Source organism: Lycium ferocissimum, chromosome 6, assembly GCF_029784015.1.
Source record: "Lycium ferocissimum isolate CSIRO_LF1 chromosome 6, AGI_CSIRO_Lferr_CH_V1, whole genome shotgun sequence".
In the NCBI taxonomy this organism is placed as follows: Eukaryota; Viridiplantae; Streptophyta; class Magnoliopsida; order Solanales; family Solanaceae; genus Lycium; species Lycium ferocissimum.
Window position 1 is genome coordinate 52,452,020 of NC_081347.1, and position 21,708 is coordinate 52,473,727.

General features: G+C 33.9%; 2 protein-coding genes across 2 annotated transcripts; both read right to left on the reverse strand.

Annotated features, from left to right (window-relative positions):
- Nucleotides 1–733: 733 nt before the first annotated feature.
- LOC132061381 (RING-H2 finger protein ATL66-like) lies at nt 734–1,288 on the reverse strand. Its single transcript, XM_059454213.1, has one exon. It carries the CDS (start codon nt 1,286–1,288, stop codon nt 734–736), a length of 555 nt encoding a protein of 184 aa, XP_059310196.1.
- An 8,745-nt stretch (nt 1,289–10,033) lies between these two features.
- On the reverse strand, nt 10,034–21,356 carry LOC132059799 (uncharacterized). Its single transcript, XM_059452580.1, has 14 exons — nt 19,272–21,356; nt 19,215–19,227; nt 18,524–19,121; nt 18,078–18,325; nt 15,931–16,140; nt 15,736–15,828; nt 15,557–15,655; nt 14,952–15,459; nt 14,508–14,755; nt 12,875–13,084; nt 12,680–12,772; nt 12,501–12,599; nt 11,955–12,403; nt 10,034–10,284 (listed from the first exon to the last, which is right to left on the reverse strand). The coding sequence occupies exons 1-13, from the start codon at nt 19,328–19,330 to the stop codon at nt 11,975–11,977; spliced, it is 2,907 nt and encodes a 968-aa protein (XP_059308563.1). The 5' UTR covers nt 19,331–21,356; the 3' UTR covers nt 10,034–10,284; nt 11,955–11,974.
- Between the last annotated feature and the right edge of the window lie 352 nt (nt 21,357–21,708).

The following is a 21,708-nucleotide window of genomic DNA, read 5'->3' on the forward strand; positions in this document are numbered from 1 at the left end:
TAGGTACATTACGAACATTTATTCACAATTGTACCGGGGAAAAATACATCTACGAGCTAAAATATTATGATTAAAATTTAGAATTAATGCATGAATGAAAGGGAACTTTATCTGTGGCTTATTTTAAGCCTAACAAAAATGGGTCAGAGTTTTATCAACTGTTCAAACTTACATCTCGATAGAAAATATTGAGTTCCCAGGAATGTAATTAAAGGAATTGGATGCTTCATTCTGTTGAACATGTGATAACTGGTGATTGTAATGATCTTGACCTCAAAAGCTCAAAGTACTGTCAAACTATCATTATTAACCCTTGGTAAAAGGTAACGTTCCGTAATGTAACTTTGATTTAATTTGAGTTTCATATACTGCCGTACTACTTAAATCTTTTTAAATATTCACATTTTTGGATGAACCCAAATATATGTTGTTTATAAGCGTTTTCATTTTCATAAAAAACAGAGCTTAATAAATTTAAACATGTTTTATAGGCCGCGTGAAGCGCGGGCATATTGACTAGTACTTATATACAGTTTAGTTTTTAATAAGTTTTTTGGCAATAATTACTCCACGGATTAAAAGCAAAACAAAAGAAAGACTTGAATCTTTCTTGATAAGAACTATGCAAGACGTGCGAACATCGAAGAACATAAACTTCCATAATCGATTAAATATACATCTCCTAACGCTACATTAATTTACCCCAAAAGACATCTACAAAATTGTGTTGGCGCTAGAGTGCTGCTTCTTTCTGTAGTCTTGTCGAATCCGTTGGCATCTCAAAGCGGCAAAGAGGGCAGTAATGACTTTTCTCTAACCACTTTGTAATACACTCTCCATGAAATATATGTGAGCAAGGCGTGCAAAGTACTTCACTCTCCTTCCCTATCTCTTCTAGACACACGATACAGTCATCGTTGATATTATTTTCATCAACTTCTATCTTATTTAGCAACTTCATTGATGATTTACTAGCCGGCACCATTCCATCTGCGGATGATTCTTCCAATGCAAGTAAAATTCTGCCATCGCAAACGTGATGAATCACTAACGTTACATCCACAGATACCCCCAACATTTGACGACACTCATTAGACTCCTTCCTAATGATTCTTCGCAAACGGCGAGCTGTACGTTCAATTATAGCGTCATGTTGATCTTCAAACTCCTCTTTCCAATGCACAAGCACATCCCATATAGCGAGGTCGAGTCTCTCGTAAAGCATGATATCGGAAAGATGAAGAATGATTTGTGACGACTTGGTTGAACATTGCCATGTGTTACCCATGTGCACGTGTTCTAGATCATTGGGTCGTATGAACCAAAAATCTTCTTTAATACAAAAGTTAAAGTGAATGTTTAAAAGGGGTAAACAAGAAAAATATGAATCAGCAATAATTGGGGGAATGTTGATCAATTTTTCTTGTTTGGAAATTGGCTCAACGTGGACGAATGAATTCGATGAGCGGTCGTGGGATACGAAGTTTTCGGGTACCATGTTGCAAGACTTGAGGTGCGGAATCAACTAGACGTTATTGTATTAGTTTAGTATTGAAATCCTACGTCCTTAGATTTATTTATACTAGTTTCACAAACAAATCCATGACCGACTATGATTAGCATTTGGAAACCTATATTTATTAGGAAAAGGATTTGTTATTTAATTCCCTCCTACGTGTTATCGTTTTTTTGTTTTCCATTGTCTTTAGGGTTTAGGAATTATGGAGCACATTTGGGATTATCTCATTAAGCCTTGTATCGATTATATTATTAAAGTGCCTAAAATACTTATATCCTGGTCCTAATTGAAGATCAATAAACTCTTCTAGTTCTGGGGCACTAAGACTTTAGCGACCAGCTTTACTGGTCCTAAACCTTTTTTTCAAAAAAATAATTAAAGTGTTGTAAAATCAAACTAAAAGAGTAACAATATAAAAGGATGAAAGCAATAGAAATAGAGAGACAAGAGATAATAACTTTCTTATTCATCCAAGTGTGTTCAAGCGTCTTTCATATCACATTCCATGCCTCTATTTATACATTTACATAGAGGTAGGATTACAAAAGGGATGTCTTAAAAGACATTAATTGTTGACATAATGGGAAAGATCATGGATGAAGTTGTGGAGGTGTGGGAGTTTATGGCATTAAAGATTTGAGAACATGGAGGTGGAACATAATGGTGAAAAGTAGTGGGGGGAACTACATGGACATGCACATTTATATATTTCATAACACTCCCCCTTGGATGTCCATAAATGATGCGCCTCGTTAAAACCTTATTAGGAAAACCCCAGTAGGAAAAAACCTAGTGAAGGAAAAAGAGTACACATATCTTGTAATACGCATTGCTTGTTGTCTCGTTAAAAACCTTTGAAGGAAAACTCAGTGGGATAAAACCTGGGCTAAGAGAAAAAGAGTCAGCGCGTATTATACTCCCCCCGATTAAAAATCACTTAATTCTTGGAGACAACGCATCCGAATATTGTATACTAGCTTCTCAAATGTCAAGGTTGGTAATCTTTAATGAACACATCCGTCAAATCATCAATCGAGCGTATTTGTAGAACATCTATTTCACCTTTCTATTGAAGGTCATGTCTGGAAAAGAACTTTGAGGAAATGTGTTGTATTCTGTCTCCTTTGTTATATCTTTCTTTCAATTGAGCTATACAAGGTTCGCACAATATTGTTGAAATCTTCATTTTCAAATAAACATCACGCTATTGCAAAATGTGCTGAATTATTGCTCTCAACCAGATACATTCCTGACTTACTTTGTAAGTAGCTATCACCTTGGTAGGACTTGAATAAGTATCAATAATTGACTGCCATGTAGAACGTCATAATGTGGCAGCATCCTTATATGCAAATCGATAACTCGCTTGAAGAACAAATTTCATGTAAAAATGAAAATAATGCCCTGCATTTTACATAACCAACAAAACCTTGATAATATTTGTTAGGATAAACAAATCATTATTAATAATTTCTTTTGTAGTATGCAAAACAATATACTCATCATTATCATGAGGTCAAAATGATGTTTATTTATATTTAGTGACATCACAACCATTGGGATACTCAATGGAATCACTTTAGCCTATATAAAGATTTGTTGAAGCTTTACATTCGTCAACCTTAAATGCTTCAAATCAATTTAAATCCCTACGAATTTTCTTTCGTTGTCTATATAGCCATATTGACAACAATTAATTATACGCATTCAAAATTTTCATATGTTGCCAGACTGATAAGAAACCCCATTGCATCCACCACAGGAGAATACATACATCTCCATACAATAATGTCAGGACTTTTGCGAAAAACATTTATGCTGCACAGTCACAAAGCCATACTTTATATTTACGGTTTTTATTTCTCATTTTACTTTTCGCACAAGAATCCATTTGTACCCCACTGACATTATACCTTGAGGTCCTTGGACTATAGGTCCAAAACATCACTTTTCCAAGTGAAACAAAATATACTTGAACTGCGTATTTTATTTGGCCAATCATTATACTTGTCCACATTCTTTGACAGGTTTGAATTCAAGATCCTCATCACCATCATAATGTTGAGCGCTACATTATTTTAAAGATACCGTCGATGGTCATTTGATATCAGTTCCAATACGACAAAACTTATTGAGATCTCTTTATTTTTTTTTATCATTTTCTGGTATCTAAACCTAACCAAAGGTTGTATGAAATATTATGTTGTGGTGCTATTTTAAAGCACTTGCCTCATTAGTAAGACCATCTTGATCATTTGCTTCTCTCCTTCTTCAAGTAGTTTAATCTTTGGAACCGATTGGTCTATCGCCATAGACTCTGTCCTTCAAGGACTTTAATTCTAATTGGAATTAGAGCATTTGCAGCCGGAATATAATATTCATGTTTGTGTCAGTAAATGCGTCTAGCAGTTAACTTGAATTATCCTTTCAACTAGGATCATACCAGTGATAATTCATTACATATACCTTATTTTCCAGTCGCTTGTCATCCCTCCCCCTAATGTTAGGAAATCTAACATTTACCTCCCAACATTATTTGGGGACCCATCTTCATGCATTGTGGTGGAGCAATTAAATCATATACCGCACATTCAAATTTTTAGATGAGAATTATTTGGTTCCTGACCCTAAACCAATTATGATAGGGAAACTTATTATAACTTGTTGGCTTGATGCGTACAAGTGCTTCTACTTATTAAATAATATATCTCATCCCAAATTTCGTTTTGAGAGTTTGTTCTCATAACCAATTGTTTAGCTATAATTGGAGGCATAAATTTCTGCTAAACCAACTTATATGTAAACCAACATTATCAACATCATTTCATAATTTGAAATCGTGCTCTTAATTTAAAAATTTGAGCAAACAACCTTGCAAAAACCAAATTGCAAGTTGAAATCAAATGCACATGTGACCATAACATAGATGCATCTTTTATAACCATATAATAGTAAACCGGTCCACATGGCAGGTGACTAGGCCATATATATATATATATATATATATATATATCACCTTTTATATGTTCCAAAATTATGGGATAAAATCCCAACCTTAACTGGTAAATTAATCAATTTGTCATCATGAGAACAAGCAGCACAAGAGAATTCTTGAAGAATATTTTATTTCTTCAATATATAACCACATGAATTCTCAATTATTTTCGCATCACATTTGAACCGGATGACCAACCGTTCATGCCAACTTCTGTAGCTTGTGATTCCATCATGCTTGTATTTATGCAAGAAAATTCGGAGGAAAAACGGGCAACATAACACATACATTTTGTTTACCCGCTATAGTTGTAGTAATATGAAGATATTAAACCTTCCCATAATTTATAGTCTCAATATACTTCATATTTGGCCAATGCCTTTGAAACTTAAAAAAGTTTCTTTTGAGACTTACTACAATACCAATATTATGAACAATTTCATTCCTCCGGGTAGTAACAAATTAGCTTTTCCAGAGCTCCCAATTAATTATGTACTACCATATATTTTATAATACCATCCATATGGTGAACATCTCCTTTTAGGGAGTAATTGCCATTATGGTCATGGTCAAAACCTTTATAGGCAAGATTTAATTCTTGCTATTAACCTTCAGCAATTCGTGATAAGGCAAACCACAATATTTATGACATACTAAAAATACGTGACCAATGACCGTTTATGCCAATATAAAATTTCTTTATTTTTCTCAAACCTCCCGTAGAGGCGAGTTGTGGTATTTATCCAACTATACACAAGCAGGTCCTTATCCATTATGTATTCACATTTCACTTTCAAAATGGGCGAGCATTCACGATGCTCATCACAAGTCACAATATTCTGTTCAAGGAATGGACTATAGTCATATATACGTGCTTCATAAATTTTCATTATAAGCCTATTGTCTTTATCATATTCATAGACCCACCTCGACATCACTTTGAAATTGTATCCTTTGCTTTGATGGAGGATTTATAAAATTTCATCAAGTTAGGCCGCACGATAACCGCGTGCCCAATGACCTTTCATACCATATTGATGACAAAAATTACCTTCACCACCATATTGATGACAAAAATTACCTTCACCTTTCGAAGGACTATTTGGAGAACCCATAGTGTTCTTCCTTTTATAATTACCACAATGATGACGATTATTATTTTGTCCCTTAGCATGCCCACGTTTATTCGTATAACCATTGTAATTATTTTGTCATCTTTCAGACGTATCATAGACTGCTTCCACATTCACTTAAGAGAATGGAGCAAATTCATCAGTGGAGCGAGCTTCATAATTTTTCATCAAAATCATATTATTCTGCGTCGGTCATCGTTATATCATCATTATAGTGCATTTGGACTTAAACCCAACGTCTTACCCATATAAAGGCTCGTTACGCCATAAATTGATGGGACTTGAACCCAATATCTTATATTATTGTGGTGCACCGGGACTTTCACCTGATGTCTTACCCTCTTGATATGATGAGACTTAAATCCACCTTCTTATCCAAAACCAATGGCATAATGGGCCAAAGTGCAGCGAGGCTCACCCTCGAGCCTTAAACAATATTATCACCTTTAATGGTTACCAATAATCAACATATTTAGTCATGACGAGCCATTGAAAATATTTAAGCATCTAACTGAACATATAATTTAAGCCGTTCATCTGTACTTTCAAAAAAATAACGACTCTCGTTCAGAGGGGAATACATTTCGTCAAACTAGCCAAACTAAGATACCTTCATCTTCTATTTTGTCTTTTTCGTTGTATTGCACCCAAAATAAGTAAATAGTCTTGATACCGTGGAGCAAACTAAATATCAAGTAGCATACACGGAGTACATATTGTAGTTCAAATAAAATGTTAATCAAAAGAAAAGAGCCTGATGGATAATTCAATTCATGAGGCCTCATAACAAATAAAGGCAATCTGCTCCTTTTATCTTATGGATATTATATTGTGTAAATGTGAGTTATCAACTTAAAATATACTAGAACTATAAAGCTAAAATATATTTATTGCCACAGAGAAAAACAAACAGTTCTGAAAACTATTAAGTCAACTAGCAAAATCCAAAACCGGTAACATATAATTTTCGCATCCACTGATTTGGACAAACTGATTAACCAATCCACAATCTCCAACGAATTGCAAAGTGCTGAATAACAAACTAAACGTACAATATATAAAGGCATATGTAGATGCTTAATAGTTGATTATTCAAACATGGATTTAAGATGTCAAAACTATGTGGGACTGCATCTTGCAAATTTGGTTAGAAAATTCATAAAACAGACTTGGTAAAAATTTTGCTTAGTCAAAACAAGTTATTTACTCGGGATATATTTTCTGGAGTACTCAAGTCATACACATAATAAGACACACACCTGGCCGAGTACGAGTGGGATAATAATATGGTGATTGCTAAAGAATGAATACTTGTCTCTACTCCGAAAATGATATTCGTGGACAAAAATTAGCCAACCACTATTATATACCTTGTAGTTTCCCTGGAGATTGAACCGATAGAAAATCAGATCGATTCCTTTAGGAAAAAAGATTAAGCTGTCTCATTTGGTTAGAGACTAGTGCTGATAACATGTTGTAAAATCAAACTAAAAGAGTAACAATATAAAAGGATGAAAGCAATAGAAATAGAGAGACAAGAGATAACAACTTTTTTATTCATTCAAGTGTGTTTCATATCACATTCCATGCCTCTATTTATACATTTACATAGAGGTAGGATTACAAAAGAGATGTCGTAAAAGACATTAATCATTGACATAATGGGAAAGATCATGGATGAAGTTGTGGAGGTGTGGGAGGTTATGGCATTAAAGATTTGAGAACATGGAGGTGGAACATGATGGTGAAAAGTGGTGGGGGGAACTACATGGACATCCACATTTATATATTTCATAACAGGATAAAAGCATTCCTAGTCCCGAATGGTCTATTTCCATAAATCTAACTTTCAGTAAATAAGCTCGTGCGAGCCATATTCAATTTGCAACTGGGAAACTTGTTCACAAAATAATAATCTATATTATTTTAAAAGCATGAATATAAATGTTGATTGACCAATTCTTTTTTTAAATATTAAACGACTTTTATACCCTTAATGAAGTCCAATCCTATTTCTTTTAAACATACTTCTTAAATCAAAAAACCTAAACTATAAACCTAAAAGCACGTTAGTAATATTCTTTAGGGACAATCTTGTTACTACTAGGAGGCAAGAATTAACCATATCGTTAAGTATATTAGGAACTTATTTATTTAAGTTAGAAAACGACATCTATTAACATATATACTCCTTTGCACACGAGTTGGTAATAATTATTAGATCATATTTTAATAAGCTTAGGTGTTCTTAGTTACCTTTTACCTCTTATGTTTCATTTTAGAAATAAAATAAGAGTCATTAAATTAAAGTATTTTTTTCAAGACAATGAGTAAAATAAATATAACAATGTTGAATAAAATTTTAATTTTGAGAATTTATCCAATATCAAGGACTTTGAATTCCTAATTAACTAATAACGTAATATTACTAAATTAGCATATTTTTTTTGTGTGGTTTTCCCTTCAAAAGCACTGGTCATTTTTGGCCCTCAAATTGGTGGTCTTTAATTTTTGTCTTTCGCCTAATACCCAGGTTCTGGATTCGAACCCCAGCTCAGTAAAAAAAAAAAAAAAAAAAAGGAATTTCGCAAGGCAGAATTTTGCATGCAAAACTCTACCTCACATGTAAAACTCTGCCTGCAGGTAGAGTTTTGCATTTTGCCTTAAGGCAAAACTTTTGCCAATGCTGAAGGCAAAACTCTACCTTAAGGCAGAGTTTGCCTCAAAACTCTGCCTAATCTACCTAACTACAAACTCTACCTTAAGGTAGAGTTTTCAAACTCTGCCTGAAGGTAGCAAAATTCTGCCTTGCGAATCCAAACTCTACATTGTGAATTTTTTCACTGAGCGGGGCTTCGAATTCGAAACCAAGTGGTTCTAACGAAGGGCAAAAATTAAAGACCACCCCAAAATAAGGGCATTCCTGCGAATTGCCCCTAAATTAGCTACATAATAAAGTTCGGATGGGTCGGGTTACTTATGGGTTGGGTCTAATATATATCTACGTCGGCCAATAAATCAGGACCACCTATTTTATTAAAGTCATACATATGACATCTTATAATTTCATTAAAATGAGGGACATTTTTAACCATAAAGGACACTTGGGGTCCGAAGGAGGGACATTTTTTACCTGAAAACTAATGTTAAGGCCAATAGGAGTCCAACATGTGGAAAGAGGGCAAACTTAAACAATTTTCAATATGTTGGGGACTTTTTTTGCCCTTTCCATTTTGCATTTAGTGGAATTTCACGTAGGTAAAAAAAACATGTGAAATATTAATCGACTTTTATGCCCTTCCACATTATAATATTTTTGTAAGAAAATTACTCTGTATTGGATAAAATTGAAACACTTGATAATTCTCGAATATATATAAGTTGAAAGTTTATTATTTTAGGTAAGCAATTCATAGTATTTGACGCAAGATATATTCGTGCAAAGTAGGGGTGTACAAAGTAAACCGACAAATAGCACCAAACCGATAAACCGAGGAAAAACCCGATTAGTGGTTTGGTTTGATTTGGTTTGCTGTTGAAAAAAAAAAACCCGATCATAATTGGTTTGGTTTGGTTTTAGCTAAAAAAAGTCAAACCCAACCAAACCAACCCGACATTACATGTATTCAATTTTTAAAATATTTTATACATAAAAATATTTATTTGTAATGTAATTTATAAATATTTCTTAAATTTTTTCATAGTTGTTTATCTATTACTTATCATATTATTCAAGCTTGAACTTAAAATTTTGAATGTCTATAAGTTTTATATCCTATGGATGTTAGTAACTCATATAAAGTCCACACCAAAACCAACTCAACACTAATACTAACAAAAGAAATTCAATTTGCCACTAGGAATGACAATAATGTTGGATATCTATTCTTTAGTTTTGCATAATTGGTTTAGAGAGTGAAAATACATAACTTAAGTTTTTTTTTCTTGTCATGTAATTAATACTTATTAGCCGTACTTATTTTAGCATGACTTAGTATTTTTAGATTATGGTCATTTTCTTTATAGCTTATTAATTAGCAATATTTATTTTAACCAATTTTATTATCTTTTGTTAAATATTTTAATACAATATCATCTCTCTTCTCACATTGTGTTATTTTCTTATGAAACACCTTAATTATATAATTGTACTTTACTAGGACTAAAGAAATATTTAAAGTAAACGTTATATGTTTTATCAAAGAATATTCCCCAAGAAAATCAAAAAACCCGAGAAAATCCGAGGTTGAAAAACCGAATTTTATTGGTTTGGTTTGGTGTATAAATTTAAAAACCCGACTCAATTGGTTTGGTTTAGTGTTTAAAAAATCTGAATCAATCCGGTCTATGTACACCCCTAGTGCAAAGCATGAACATAGAGACTAGTAAGATAAATAGTGCTTTCACATGTATATAAATATATAATAATAACTAAGTACAAAAAACGATTACTACCTCATTTGTGGCACTGTACATCCAAGATGAAAGTTAAAATATCGTCTATACAACCCATAGCAAAAGATCGCTAACATCCCTAGACTATAATATAAAGTTTGCCAAACATTTCTAGCAAAATGATAGTCAACTCGTACGTCTCAGAACCTACATGCTGACTTGTATACACCAGTCTCCAAAACCTGCAATAAATATTTAAAAGATCTCTTTAGGGAAGCATATAAAGATCACAAGAAAATTGGTTAAATAATTTTCTGCAATTTTAATTTACTAATGATTTAACCACTAATAAGATGTCTCTGTCAATGTGTCCTTTATGAAAACCTGAAATATTACTCCCTCAGTTGTGATGTGATGTTCATATGTTTACTTGAGATAGAGATTATAAATAAAATGAAAGTATTGAGTTTTTCATATTTGTTAGGGAACATGTGAAGCTTTTCTATTGTCCAAGTATATACTAGTAATAGATTAAAGGTTTCGTTGCATTAAAACTTTCTACTCAAGCACCAGGAAAGGAGAAAAATGTAGTACTTGGAATCCGTTAAGAAAACCTATTCCAAATAGCTCAATCCTTCCAACAGATCTCTGAAATATCAGTTAAACCGATCTGTTATGCAGACATTCAGCATACTTGATTACCCAAATGTCGACCATAAATCAATCTTATTTAGGAGTGGCAAACCGGCTAGCATATGGGTAGGTCGAAAATGGGTTAAACAAAAACAGATAAAATATCCGATCCACCCATACTTAACACAGATAAAAAGTGGGTCATCGCCTATCGGACGGATATATTATCCATGGTTTCAGGATTAGTCAAGTGAGAACACAAGTTAAAAGCCAAAATGAGCTTAGACTCCCAGAAAGCAAGAACTCATGAAAAATAACAAGCTGACAAATGGGTGGGTATTGATAATATTGATATCCCTATTATCCTTCTGGATATCCATTTTTTAGTGGATAATATCCATATTTGATCTATTTTTAAATGGTCAGTCATCCAACCCATATTTAATGGGTCGCATTGGATGGTTACTTGTTTTTCTCAACCATTTTGTCAGTCCTAATCTTAATAATGAGATTCTCCATTTTCTAACCTGTTAAGTAATATTTTCAACATGTTATACTTTAATCTATATAATACTTACAAAACCTCAAGTAAATATATGCTAAATCAAACACTTGTATAGCTACTGAGTTTGGGTCCCATTCAAGTGCCTCATCACACATCAGCTTGAAGGAGGAGAAGGTGAACCCTCAAATATCAGTTTAACATAGTTGAATCTCCTGCACAAGTTTAAAAAACTAGTTTCTCCTAACAGGTTGCCACTGTCTGATGCAGATGGATATATAACATCTGAACTTAAACCACAAAAATTGCACATCCCATCTAATATAGTTGGTCATGCAGGAAAGAGAAGCTATACGCTACAAGACTAGTCAGAGACAATCCGCGTTCAGTATGTTGCCTTTCCAATGTAAAGCTACACTAATTTCCAGAAGGCAATTGAAATCAATTTCACAGGTAAAACAGTTGAGCCACAGGCAGGTAAACACCAACTGACCAAAGATATTAACAGGTCAGCAAAGGGACCAGAACCCAAAAATGAACTCAAGAAGGCAGGATGACCTAAAATGGTAAGTATAATAAATCATTCAAGGATGGAAATTTTAGTGGTAGCACTAGTATATCACAGAAAATCGTTATCTTATTTGTTTCTTTCTTGTGACAGAAATTTGAGGAGCAGGACATACATATTGCATCTGACAATAACAAAAATGAAAACAAGATATACTAAAGATCAAGCCACAATCATTTCCAAAAGGTAATTGTTAATTTGTTACTAACTTGGTACGTTCATCAAATTGTCATTCTCCTGAAATGGGTAACGTTGGAGGCTGGACATTAGAATATCGAGCCAAAAACAATTCTTTTAGCTGCTTCAGTTCTTTCATCTCATTTTCTACAGCAGACAAGCGATCCATCAAGGATTGGTTTTCCTCTCGAGTTGAATGTAACTCGGATAGTAATTCAGTCTTTGAGGAAGCGCCACCTGTAGAGTCTTTCTCATTTTCAACGGCAGACAAGCGATCCATCAAAGATTGGTTTTCCTTTCGGGTTGAATGTAACTCAGATAGTAATTCAGTCTTTGAGGGTGGGGCACCTTTCAAGTCTTTCGCTTTTACTCCACCCCCAAAGCCAAATACATGGCTACGAATTTGAGGTCCAAAGCATTTTTCCACTATCTCTATGCTAGGAAGAGAAGGTTCGGACTGCACCAATTCTTGGATTTGAGCCTACAAATATATAGAGAAAGATTTCTGTCAAAACCATAATAACAAAAAGTAAGTTTTAATTGTTCAAAAACCAAAATGTTCTATTCACGAAACGCACGTGTTTTTCAATTGCCTCAGATTCAACAAGCTTGTTATCCTTCTTGCGAGTCTCAAAGAAAACAGTTGCCAAATCTGGTGGGTTGCCATGTTTTCCGCCCTTTACGTCAAAGTCAAAATGTCACATAATGCCTCTCAATATTGCACAAGAAAAAAAGAATGGAGGTTTTATGACACCACCTTTTGATAAATAACCTCTCGAATAGGCTTGCTACCAATACGATGAAACATCTTCAACTTAGCTCTGTTTGCTGCGTTCCTGTTGCTTCTCGCCTATATTTGTGTATCAACATTAAACTTAATTACCATAAATAAATTCTCAATTAAAAGATCATAGTATGACAATGAAATTAAATCACTAGGATTATGTCAAACCTGAAAAGTTTCTGTAGAAAAATGTTCTTTTACCAACCACTCCCATTGTTTCTTGTCTATGCCCTCTGGTATATTCTTAAGAGCCTCTTGGATAGGCTTTCCTTTCACATACTTTCCATGTAATTGTCCTCTCCATTTGTTCCATAATTCTTTCATCCATCCTAAGATGTGATCGCGATGAGTATCCGTATCATCACTCTCAAATTTATCCTACAATAAATCAAATATTATTTTGGTTAAAATAGATGAAATATATTACTCCCTCCGTTTCAATTTGTTTGTCTGGTTTTGACTTGACACGGAGTTTAAGAAAGTAAAGAAGACTTTTGAATCTTGTGGTCTTAAATTAAAGAAATGTATAATGTACCAAAATGCACTTTAATTTTGTGGTCTTAAATAAGCCATGTGGAAAGTTGGAATTAGAAAGTTGCCAAAAAGGGAAAGAGGCATTAGTTTTGAGACGGGCTAAAAAGGAAAGTAAGACAAACAAATTTAAACAGAGGGAGTACTAAACAAATAATACATACACAAAATAATTATTGCATCCAGTATGCAAAAAATAATTGCTGTATCTAACAGAATCTTCAGAACTACAGAGATCATCTTTGTGCCAGTACTAGGAAAAAAAATTCCATCAAAATCACCAAGTATGATGAAATTACACGAGTAATTGATGCTCGCAACAGATGATACCCCGCTGTTTCACTCAGAGGTTCAACATAGACAATATGTAGACTAGTATATCATATATGATACTTGCAATATGCACAACTCCAAAAAGATTTTGATTTTATCTCCAATGTGCCATTTAACAAAGAGCCCAATTTTCTTCTACTTCACCAAAAAAAAAAAAAAAGATTGATTTTATCTATGCACTACTCCAAAAATCAGATTAGAGTATATCAATAGCAGATATCTGCTTTCCTAAGACCAGATTAGAATAAGCCAAAATCAATAGCTGAACCTCTATTTGCAAAAAAGTAAAAAGAGGAACAACCTTTTAAGGGATTAAGAGGACTAGGACATTCCTTTTTAACTTATCATAACCTCTACTGTAAATTATCACGCAAGGTCCATTTATCTTTCCATTTTTGGGCTTACTGCTCCATATTAAGGAGGGTCCTGCTTCAATCATAGCCAGTTTAGGAAGGTTACTGAACCATAAACATTGGCAATAAGACAATTGATCATCTCCTTGTTATAACCCACTTTTTCTGAGATGAGGAAGAGAGAGACAATACTGCATTAGATCTTTTTCTTTTTGTTTCAAGATACTGTAATTATTAAAACAAAAAAGGTAAGAGGAAAAGCTGTCTTCTAACCAGCAGAAGGTAATACAACCAGGACATTCTTTAAAGAGACATGGCGAGTTCTTGTTTACTGTATCTAATAGTTGCATACTAAAACCAAGTAAAGAATACTAGTATAATCTGCAGTCTGCTCTACCTAGCTAGAGAGTCCTTGAAGCTTTCTTAATAAAGCTCTAAACATAATCCATGGCACCATCAGATCTATTACACCAATTTGGCTACATATGGTTCCTGAAAACTGAAAATTATGTTATCCACATAAGCAAAAGGTGTTTTCAGGTAAGAAAAGAGCGAGCCCATAAGCAAATTGAAACATTTATTACCTCAACAGCTGCCCACATGTGATTTAACTTTTCTTCCTCAATGTCATCCCACGATGATACTCCTAAAGGACACATACTTTGGTCACGAACTAATTTTCCCAAGTGCCTCGAAAATATACTGCTATTCTTTCCAACAGTTCGATTATTATAAAATGTTACTTTCAGCTTCTCCCCAGCTTGAAGTGATGCAACTTCTTTGCATTTGTTCCTTCCTCGAACTCTTCTTACCTTTCTAGTAGTACATGAACCTACATTTGCATATAATTTAGAAATGTCTGAAATATTGTACAAATAAATAAATTTATGATCATATAAAAGCCAAATACATAATTTATGGTTATATCATATACTCTTCCAAACTTCATACTTAAATCATGTTAGTAAAAACTTTAGCATTATAATTCAGCTATGCAAATCAGTAAGAATAGAATTGCAAGATCATACTTATTTCAGCAGTTTGGGTGTATTGCAAAACTTGATCAGTAGATGGAGGCGATGTAATATCAATTTGCATTTGCTCTTCTTCATGAACCGAGGGGTTTTCACTTGTTCTTTGCATTTCTTGACCAGCAGATATGGTAGGATCTGATCTTGTACCATTAGAATGTGATGGCACACTTTGACCAGAATAAGCAGATATGGCAGAATCTGAACTTGTACTCTTAGAAGGTGTTGGAATACTTTGACCAGAATGAAAAGAATTCCGGTGGAAGGATCCCACCTCATTTTCTAAGGCAGACAAGCGATCAATCAAAGATTGGTTTTCCTCTCGGGTTGAACGTAACTCAGATAGTAATTCAGCCTTTGAGGATGGGGCACCTTTCAAATCTTTCGCTTTTACTCCACCCCCAAAGCCAAATACATGGCTACGAATTTGAGGTCCAAAGCATTTTTCCACTATCTCTATGCTAGGAAGAGATGGTTCGGACTGCACCAATTCTTGGATTTGAGCCTACAAATATATAGAGAAAGATTTTTATCAGAACCATAATAACAAAAAGTAAGTTTTAATTGTTCATAAACCAAAATGTTCTATTCACGAAACGCACGTGTTTTTCAATTGCCTCAGATTCAACAAGCTTGTTATCCTTCTTGCGAGTCTCAAAGAAAACAGTTGCCAAATCTGGTGGGTTGCCATGTTTTCCCCCCTTTACGACAAAGTCAAAATGTCACATAACGCCTCTCAATATTGCACAAGAAAAAAAGAATGGAGATTTTATGACACCACCTTTTGATAAATAACCTCTCGAATAGGCTTGCTACCAATACGATGAAACATCTTCAACTTAGCTCTGTTTGCTGCGTTCCTGTTGCTTCTCGCCTGTATTTGTGTAACAACATTAAATTTAAATACCATAAATAAATTCTCAATTAAAAGATCATAGTATGACAATGAAATTAAATCACTAGGATTATGTCAAACCTGAAAAGTTTCTGTAGAAAAATGTTCTTTTACCAACCACTCCCATTGTTTCTTGTCTACGCCTTTTGGTATATTCTTAAGAGCCTCTTGGATAGGCTTGCCTTTCACATACTTTCCATGTAATTGTCCTCTCCATTTGTTCCATAATTCTTTCATCCATCCCAAGATGTGATCGCGATGAGTATCCATATCATCACTCTCAAATTTATCCTACAATAAATCAAATATTATTTTGGTTAAAATGGACGAAATATATTTACTCCCTCCCCCCGGGTCCCAAAAAGATGTCTTAGTTTGACTTTGCACGGAGTTTAATTTTTAGAAGACTTTTGCCAAATCATGTAAATGTATACAAAGTTCCAATTATACCCTCAAGCCCACTAGCTAGCTTTTGCATGGAAAACACGTAAAGATAAAGGCACAGCCAAAAGGACCTGGCATGTCCTATCTTCTCTCTCCTGTAACTTACTCCCATCCTAGTGTAAAAGCCAAATCCTATGGAAAGGGCTGACACGTAACCTTACTTTTTAACCATTGACTTTTCAACCTATTATAATAATCCCACATTGTTTACTTTATGTGCGGTGCGGTCCTGTCAATTTTTATATGATAGCAGGGGAAGTAATGGAACTCAAAAGTAAGAGGATTACCAAATTTAGAAAGGTGTCAATCTTTTTGGGACAAACTAATAAGGAAACTAAGACAATCTTATTGGGATGGAGGGAGTACTCAACAAATAATACATACACAAAATAATTGTTGCATACAGTACACAAAAAATAATTGCCATATACGAAAACAGAATCTTTAGAACTACGGAGATCGTCTTTGTGCCAGTATTAAGAATAATATTCTTAGGAAGATGAAAATCACCAAGTATTAAAATGCCTCTTAGTATAATGAAAATCACCAAGTAGGATGAAACTACAAGAGTAATTGATGCTCACAACAGATGATGCCTCGCTGTTTCACTCACAGGTTCAACATAGACGATATGTAGACTAGTGTCATATATGATACTTGCAATATGCACAACTCCAAAAAGATTTTGATTTTAGCTCCTATGCGTCACTCAACAAAGAATCCATTTTTCTGCTACTTAACAAATTTTCTGATTTTATCTATGCACTACTCCAAAAATCAGATTATAGTAACTGTTACCTTAAAAAAATAAATTATAGTAAATAGCAGATATCTGTTTTCCTAATACCAGATTAGAATATTCAATAGCTGAACCTCTATTTGCAAAAAGTACAAAACAGAACCTTTTCAGGGATTAAGACTATTGGACATTCCTTTTTCCCTTATCATAACCTCTACCGTAAATTATCACGCGCAGTCATTTCCCTCACAACACGATCCATATGTCTTTCCGTTTTGTGTCTTACTGCTCCATATTAAGGAGGATCCTGCTTCAAGTATAACCAGTTTAGGAAGGTAATTGAACCAAAAATATGGACAATAAGAAAGTTAATCAGCTCCTTGTTGTATCCCTTCTAAGATGAGAAAGAGAAAGACAGTGTACTGTATTAGATCTGCTTCTTTTTTGTTTCAAGAAACAACAACATACCCAGTGTAATCCCACAAGTGGGGTCAGGGGAGGGTGGTGTGTACGCGGACCTTATCCCTACCTTGGGAGGTAGAGAGGTTGTTTCCAATAGACCTTCTTTTGTTTCAAGAAACTGTAATTATTAAAACGAAAAAGTAAGAGGAAAAGGTATCTTCTAACCAGTCAGAAGGTAATACAACCAGGACATTCTTTAAAGAGACATGGTGAGTTCTTGTTTACTGTATCTAATATTTGCGTATTAACACCAAGTAAAGAATACTAGTATAATAATTTCCAAATAAAAACCTGTACAATGCCACTACAAGAAGGTTACTACGAATTTAAATGACATTTGTCAATATGCAAACAAAAAATTGAGGTCCTGCACTAAGATTAAGATCAAGATCAGTCACACAGTCTGCTCTACCAAACTACAGAGTCCTCGAAACTTTCTTAGTAAAGATCTAAACATGACACAATCACATCCATTACACCAATTTGGCTACACTCCTAAAAACTGACAATTATGTTGTCCACATAAGCAAATGGTGTTTTCAGGTAAGAAAAGAGCCCATAAGCAAATTGAAACATTTGTTACCTCAACAGCTGCCCACATGTGATTTAACTTTTCTTCCTCAATGTCATCCCACGATGATACTCCTAAAGGACACATACTTTGGTCACGAACTAATTTTCCCAAGTGTCTGGAAAATATACTGCTATTCTTCCCAACAGTTCGATTATTATAAAATGTTACTTTCAGCTTCTCCCCAGCTTGAAGTGATGCAACTTCTTTGCATTTGTTCCTTCCTCGAACTCTTTTTACCTTTCTAGTAGTACATGAACCTACATTTGCATATAATTTGGAAATGTCTGAAATATTGTGCAAATAAATAAATTTATGATCATATAAAAGCCAAATACATAATTTATGGTTATATCATATATTCTTCCAAACTTCATACTTAAATCATGTTAGTAAAAACTTTAGCATTATAATTCAGCTTTGCAAATCAGTAACACAGTAGAATTGCAAGATCATACTTGTGTCAACAGTTTGGGTGTATTGCATAACTTGATCAGTAGATGGAGACGATGGAATATCAATTTGCATTTGCTCTTTGTCATGAACCAAGGGTTTTCTATTTGTTCTTTGCATTCCTTGACCAGTAGATATGGTGGGATCTGATCTTGTACCATTAGAATTTGATGGAATACTTGGACCAGAATAATCAGATATCGTTGCATCTGAACTTGTACTATTACAAGGTGCTGGCATACCTTGACCAGAATAAAGTGAATTCTGATGGAAGGATCCCACCTCATTTCCAGACACCCCTAAAGAGCACATAGATCTAACCCCTTGCCCTCTCCCTTGTCCGTTCCCTGTAGCACCTGGTGAATCATTTCCAGACACCCCTAAAGTATAATTTTGAATTATTCCATATACTTTCAAATGTGACTCGATTGTTTCACGTGTTCCTAAAGTTGTGTAACAACATTTGACACATGGACATCGCATTTCATATAGTTCTTCTGTTACTCCAAAAGCATAATCCAAAGCCTTTTGCACCCCGATTAAGTAGTCTTCATCATCTCCATCATCAACAACTTGCTTTCGTCGCTTATTAGGTGCCATAACCTTGGAGGGTACATAAAGATTAAGTTAGAAAAAAGCAAAGCATAACAAAAAAAGTACTTAGATGCACATAAGGTTTTATGAAAAACTATATACCTGAAATATAAGGGAGATTCTTCAAGGAGCTAAGTGTGTTGAGCCGCAAGAAGTTATGAGTGTTTAGCGACAAGAAGCTGAGATTTTTGAGAAAATGAATTAGAGTTAATAATCATTGACTAAAGACATTTTAGAAACGAAAACTAATGAATATATGTGAATTACTATAAGAAACCAATAAATTGTAAAGATTAAATTTATATATACCACAAGAGGCTGAAATTTTTGAGAAAATGGGTTAAGAGTTAATAATCAGTGACTAATGACATTTTAGAAACTAAAACTAACGAGATATTTATTATAATGGGGTCAGGGGCGGAGCCACCATTAAAGCTCTGACTTCGGCAAAACCCAATAGCTTTGGCTCAATTCCTGTATTTGTATTAAAGTGTTCATTTAATATGTATAAATAATCTATCCAAAACTCAGTAAGTAAAAAGGATTATGATCCTAAACCCATAAACTAAAAATCTTGGCTCCGCCACTGAATTGGGTGGTCGATAAGCCTTTTGATCTAAGACCATGATGGTGAAAATCCTCACCTCTATAAACACAAACTTGTACTTGGTAATCAAAGCAACTTAGAAGATGGTGGAAGACAACTACTAAGACCAAGGTGAAGCCATCAGACCAAAATGAACCAAATGAAAATCATCCAAGAGGACTTTAGATAGCTGACAATACACACAAAATCAATCCCCAAATTTCACTATAATGAACAAAGTTTATTTGTTTCAATTGCCTGCTATTTCAGGAGCGATGACGAAGTACTTTGATAATGTCGAACCATTGACCACCGAGACATAAGTGACAGCTAACATGGGACAATCAATTACTTTGATAGCATCTTCTATTCATCTCAACTCTCAAGTACATATTAGTCTTAATGTTAGCCATGATTTCTTTTTGTACTAGTTGGTTACTCTATCAATTGATGCAGAGAAAGTATCAGTACCCCTATAATCATTAATGCATCAACATTCATAAATAAGAAGAAACTCCAATTATACATGCAGTATTCCACTTTCAAAACCAATAAAGTATAATTTAAGATAACTAGCTGCCAACAAACTTAGGGCCCATTTAGCCATGGATAATTTTCACTTTTTCCCAGAATTCAACTCCAGAATCATGTTTGGACATAGAATAGTTACAATTTTCTGGAATTCGAAAAACTCCAAATACCTGTTTTCACATTTTTCACTCCAAATCATCACAAAAATTCAACATTTTTCCAAGTTGAATTCATGTCCAACACAACTCTAATTTCCAAATACCATTTTTCAACTTTTTTCCTAATAGTACTACTGCCTCCGTCCCAATTTATGTGATACTTTCCACTTTTCAAGAGTCATTTTGAATAAAGTTTGAAGCTAAATTGGATTAGATTAACTCAATATTTTGAGATTAAAGTTAATATATTTGAAAACTACATGAAAAGAACTATAAGTTGCAACGTTTCACATATCAGTTTGGCAAAAAAATACAATCTTCAATATTGGTCAAAATTCATGCGGTTTAAATCTCGGGAAGCAAAAAGTATCACATAAATTGGGAGTACTTTTTTCTCAAATTTCACATTTTTTTATGTCTAACGCGCACTTAGGAATATCTAAACACAACGAATGGACAACAACCTAATTTTGTCAGTCAACCACATATAATCCAAACCTTTCCCATTAACCTTTCTACGATCTAAACAATTCTAAGTAGATGAATAAAATCAGCAGTTAATTTCAACTATGCGCGTCAAAATTTTCATATTAACAGTGCCACCAAGTTCACCAATTAATGTGTAACGGAATATCCAGCAAAAAAACCTAATGAATTAAGTATTCATGTCCAAACACAACTCTGATCTCTAACTACCATTTCTCAACTTTTTTCCTAATACTACTTTTTTTTCAAATTTCACATTTTTCATGTCCAAACGCTCACTTAGGAATATATAGACACAACCAATGGACAAAAACCTAATTCTCTTGGTCAACCACAAATAAGTGAAATCTCTCCCAGTAACATTCTAAGTAGATGAATTAATCAACAGTTAATTTCAACTATGTGCATCAAAATTTTCGTATTAACATATCCACTATATGTTCACCAATTAATCTGTAAGGGAATATCCACCAAACACCCAATAAACAAATCATATTAAGTATTCACTAAGAAAGAGTTTTTTTTTTTTTTTTTTTTTTTGGTTCTTGCCCAAAAAAAAAAAACAATTTGATAGTTAGCTCAAGAATTTCAAAGATGAAAACGGCTTGACTACACCAAGCTTTTGACTAGAGAAAAAAATTATAAATAATAGAACAATAATAAAGCCTTTAGTTGCTCAAGCAAATTCTTCTATTTCAAAAAACAAAAGTATTAAAAAAAAAAAAATTGCAAGAGACTTTAGTGGGCGTTTGGCCATGAATATTTTTTACTTCGTTTCGGAGTTGAATTCCAGAAGTCACGTTTGTCCATAAAATTCAGGAAAAACACCCAAAAA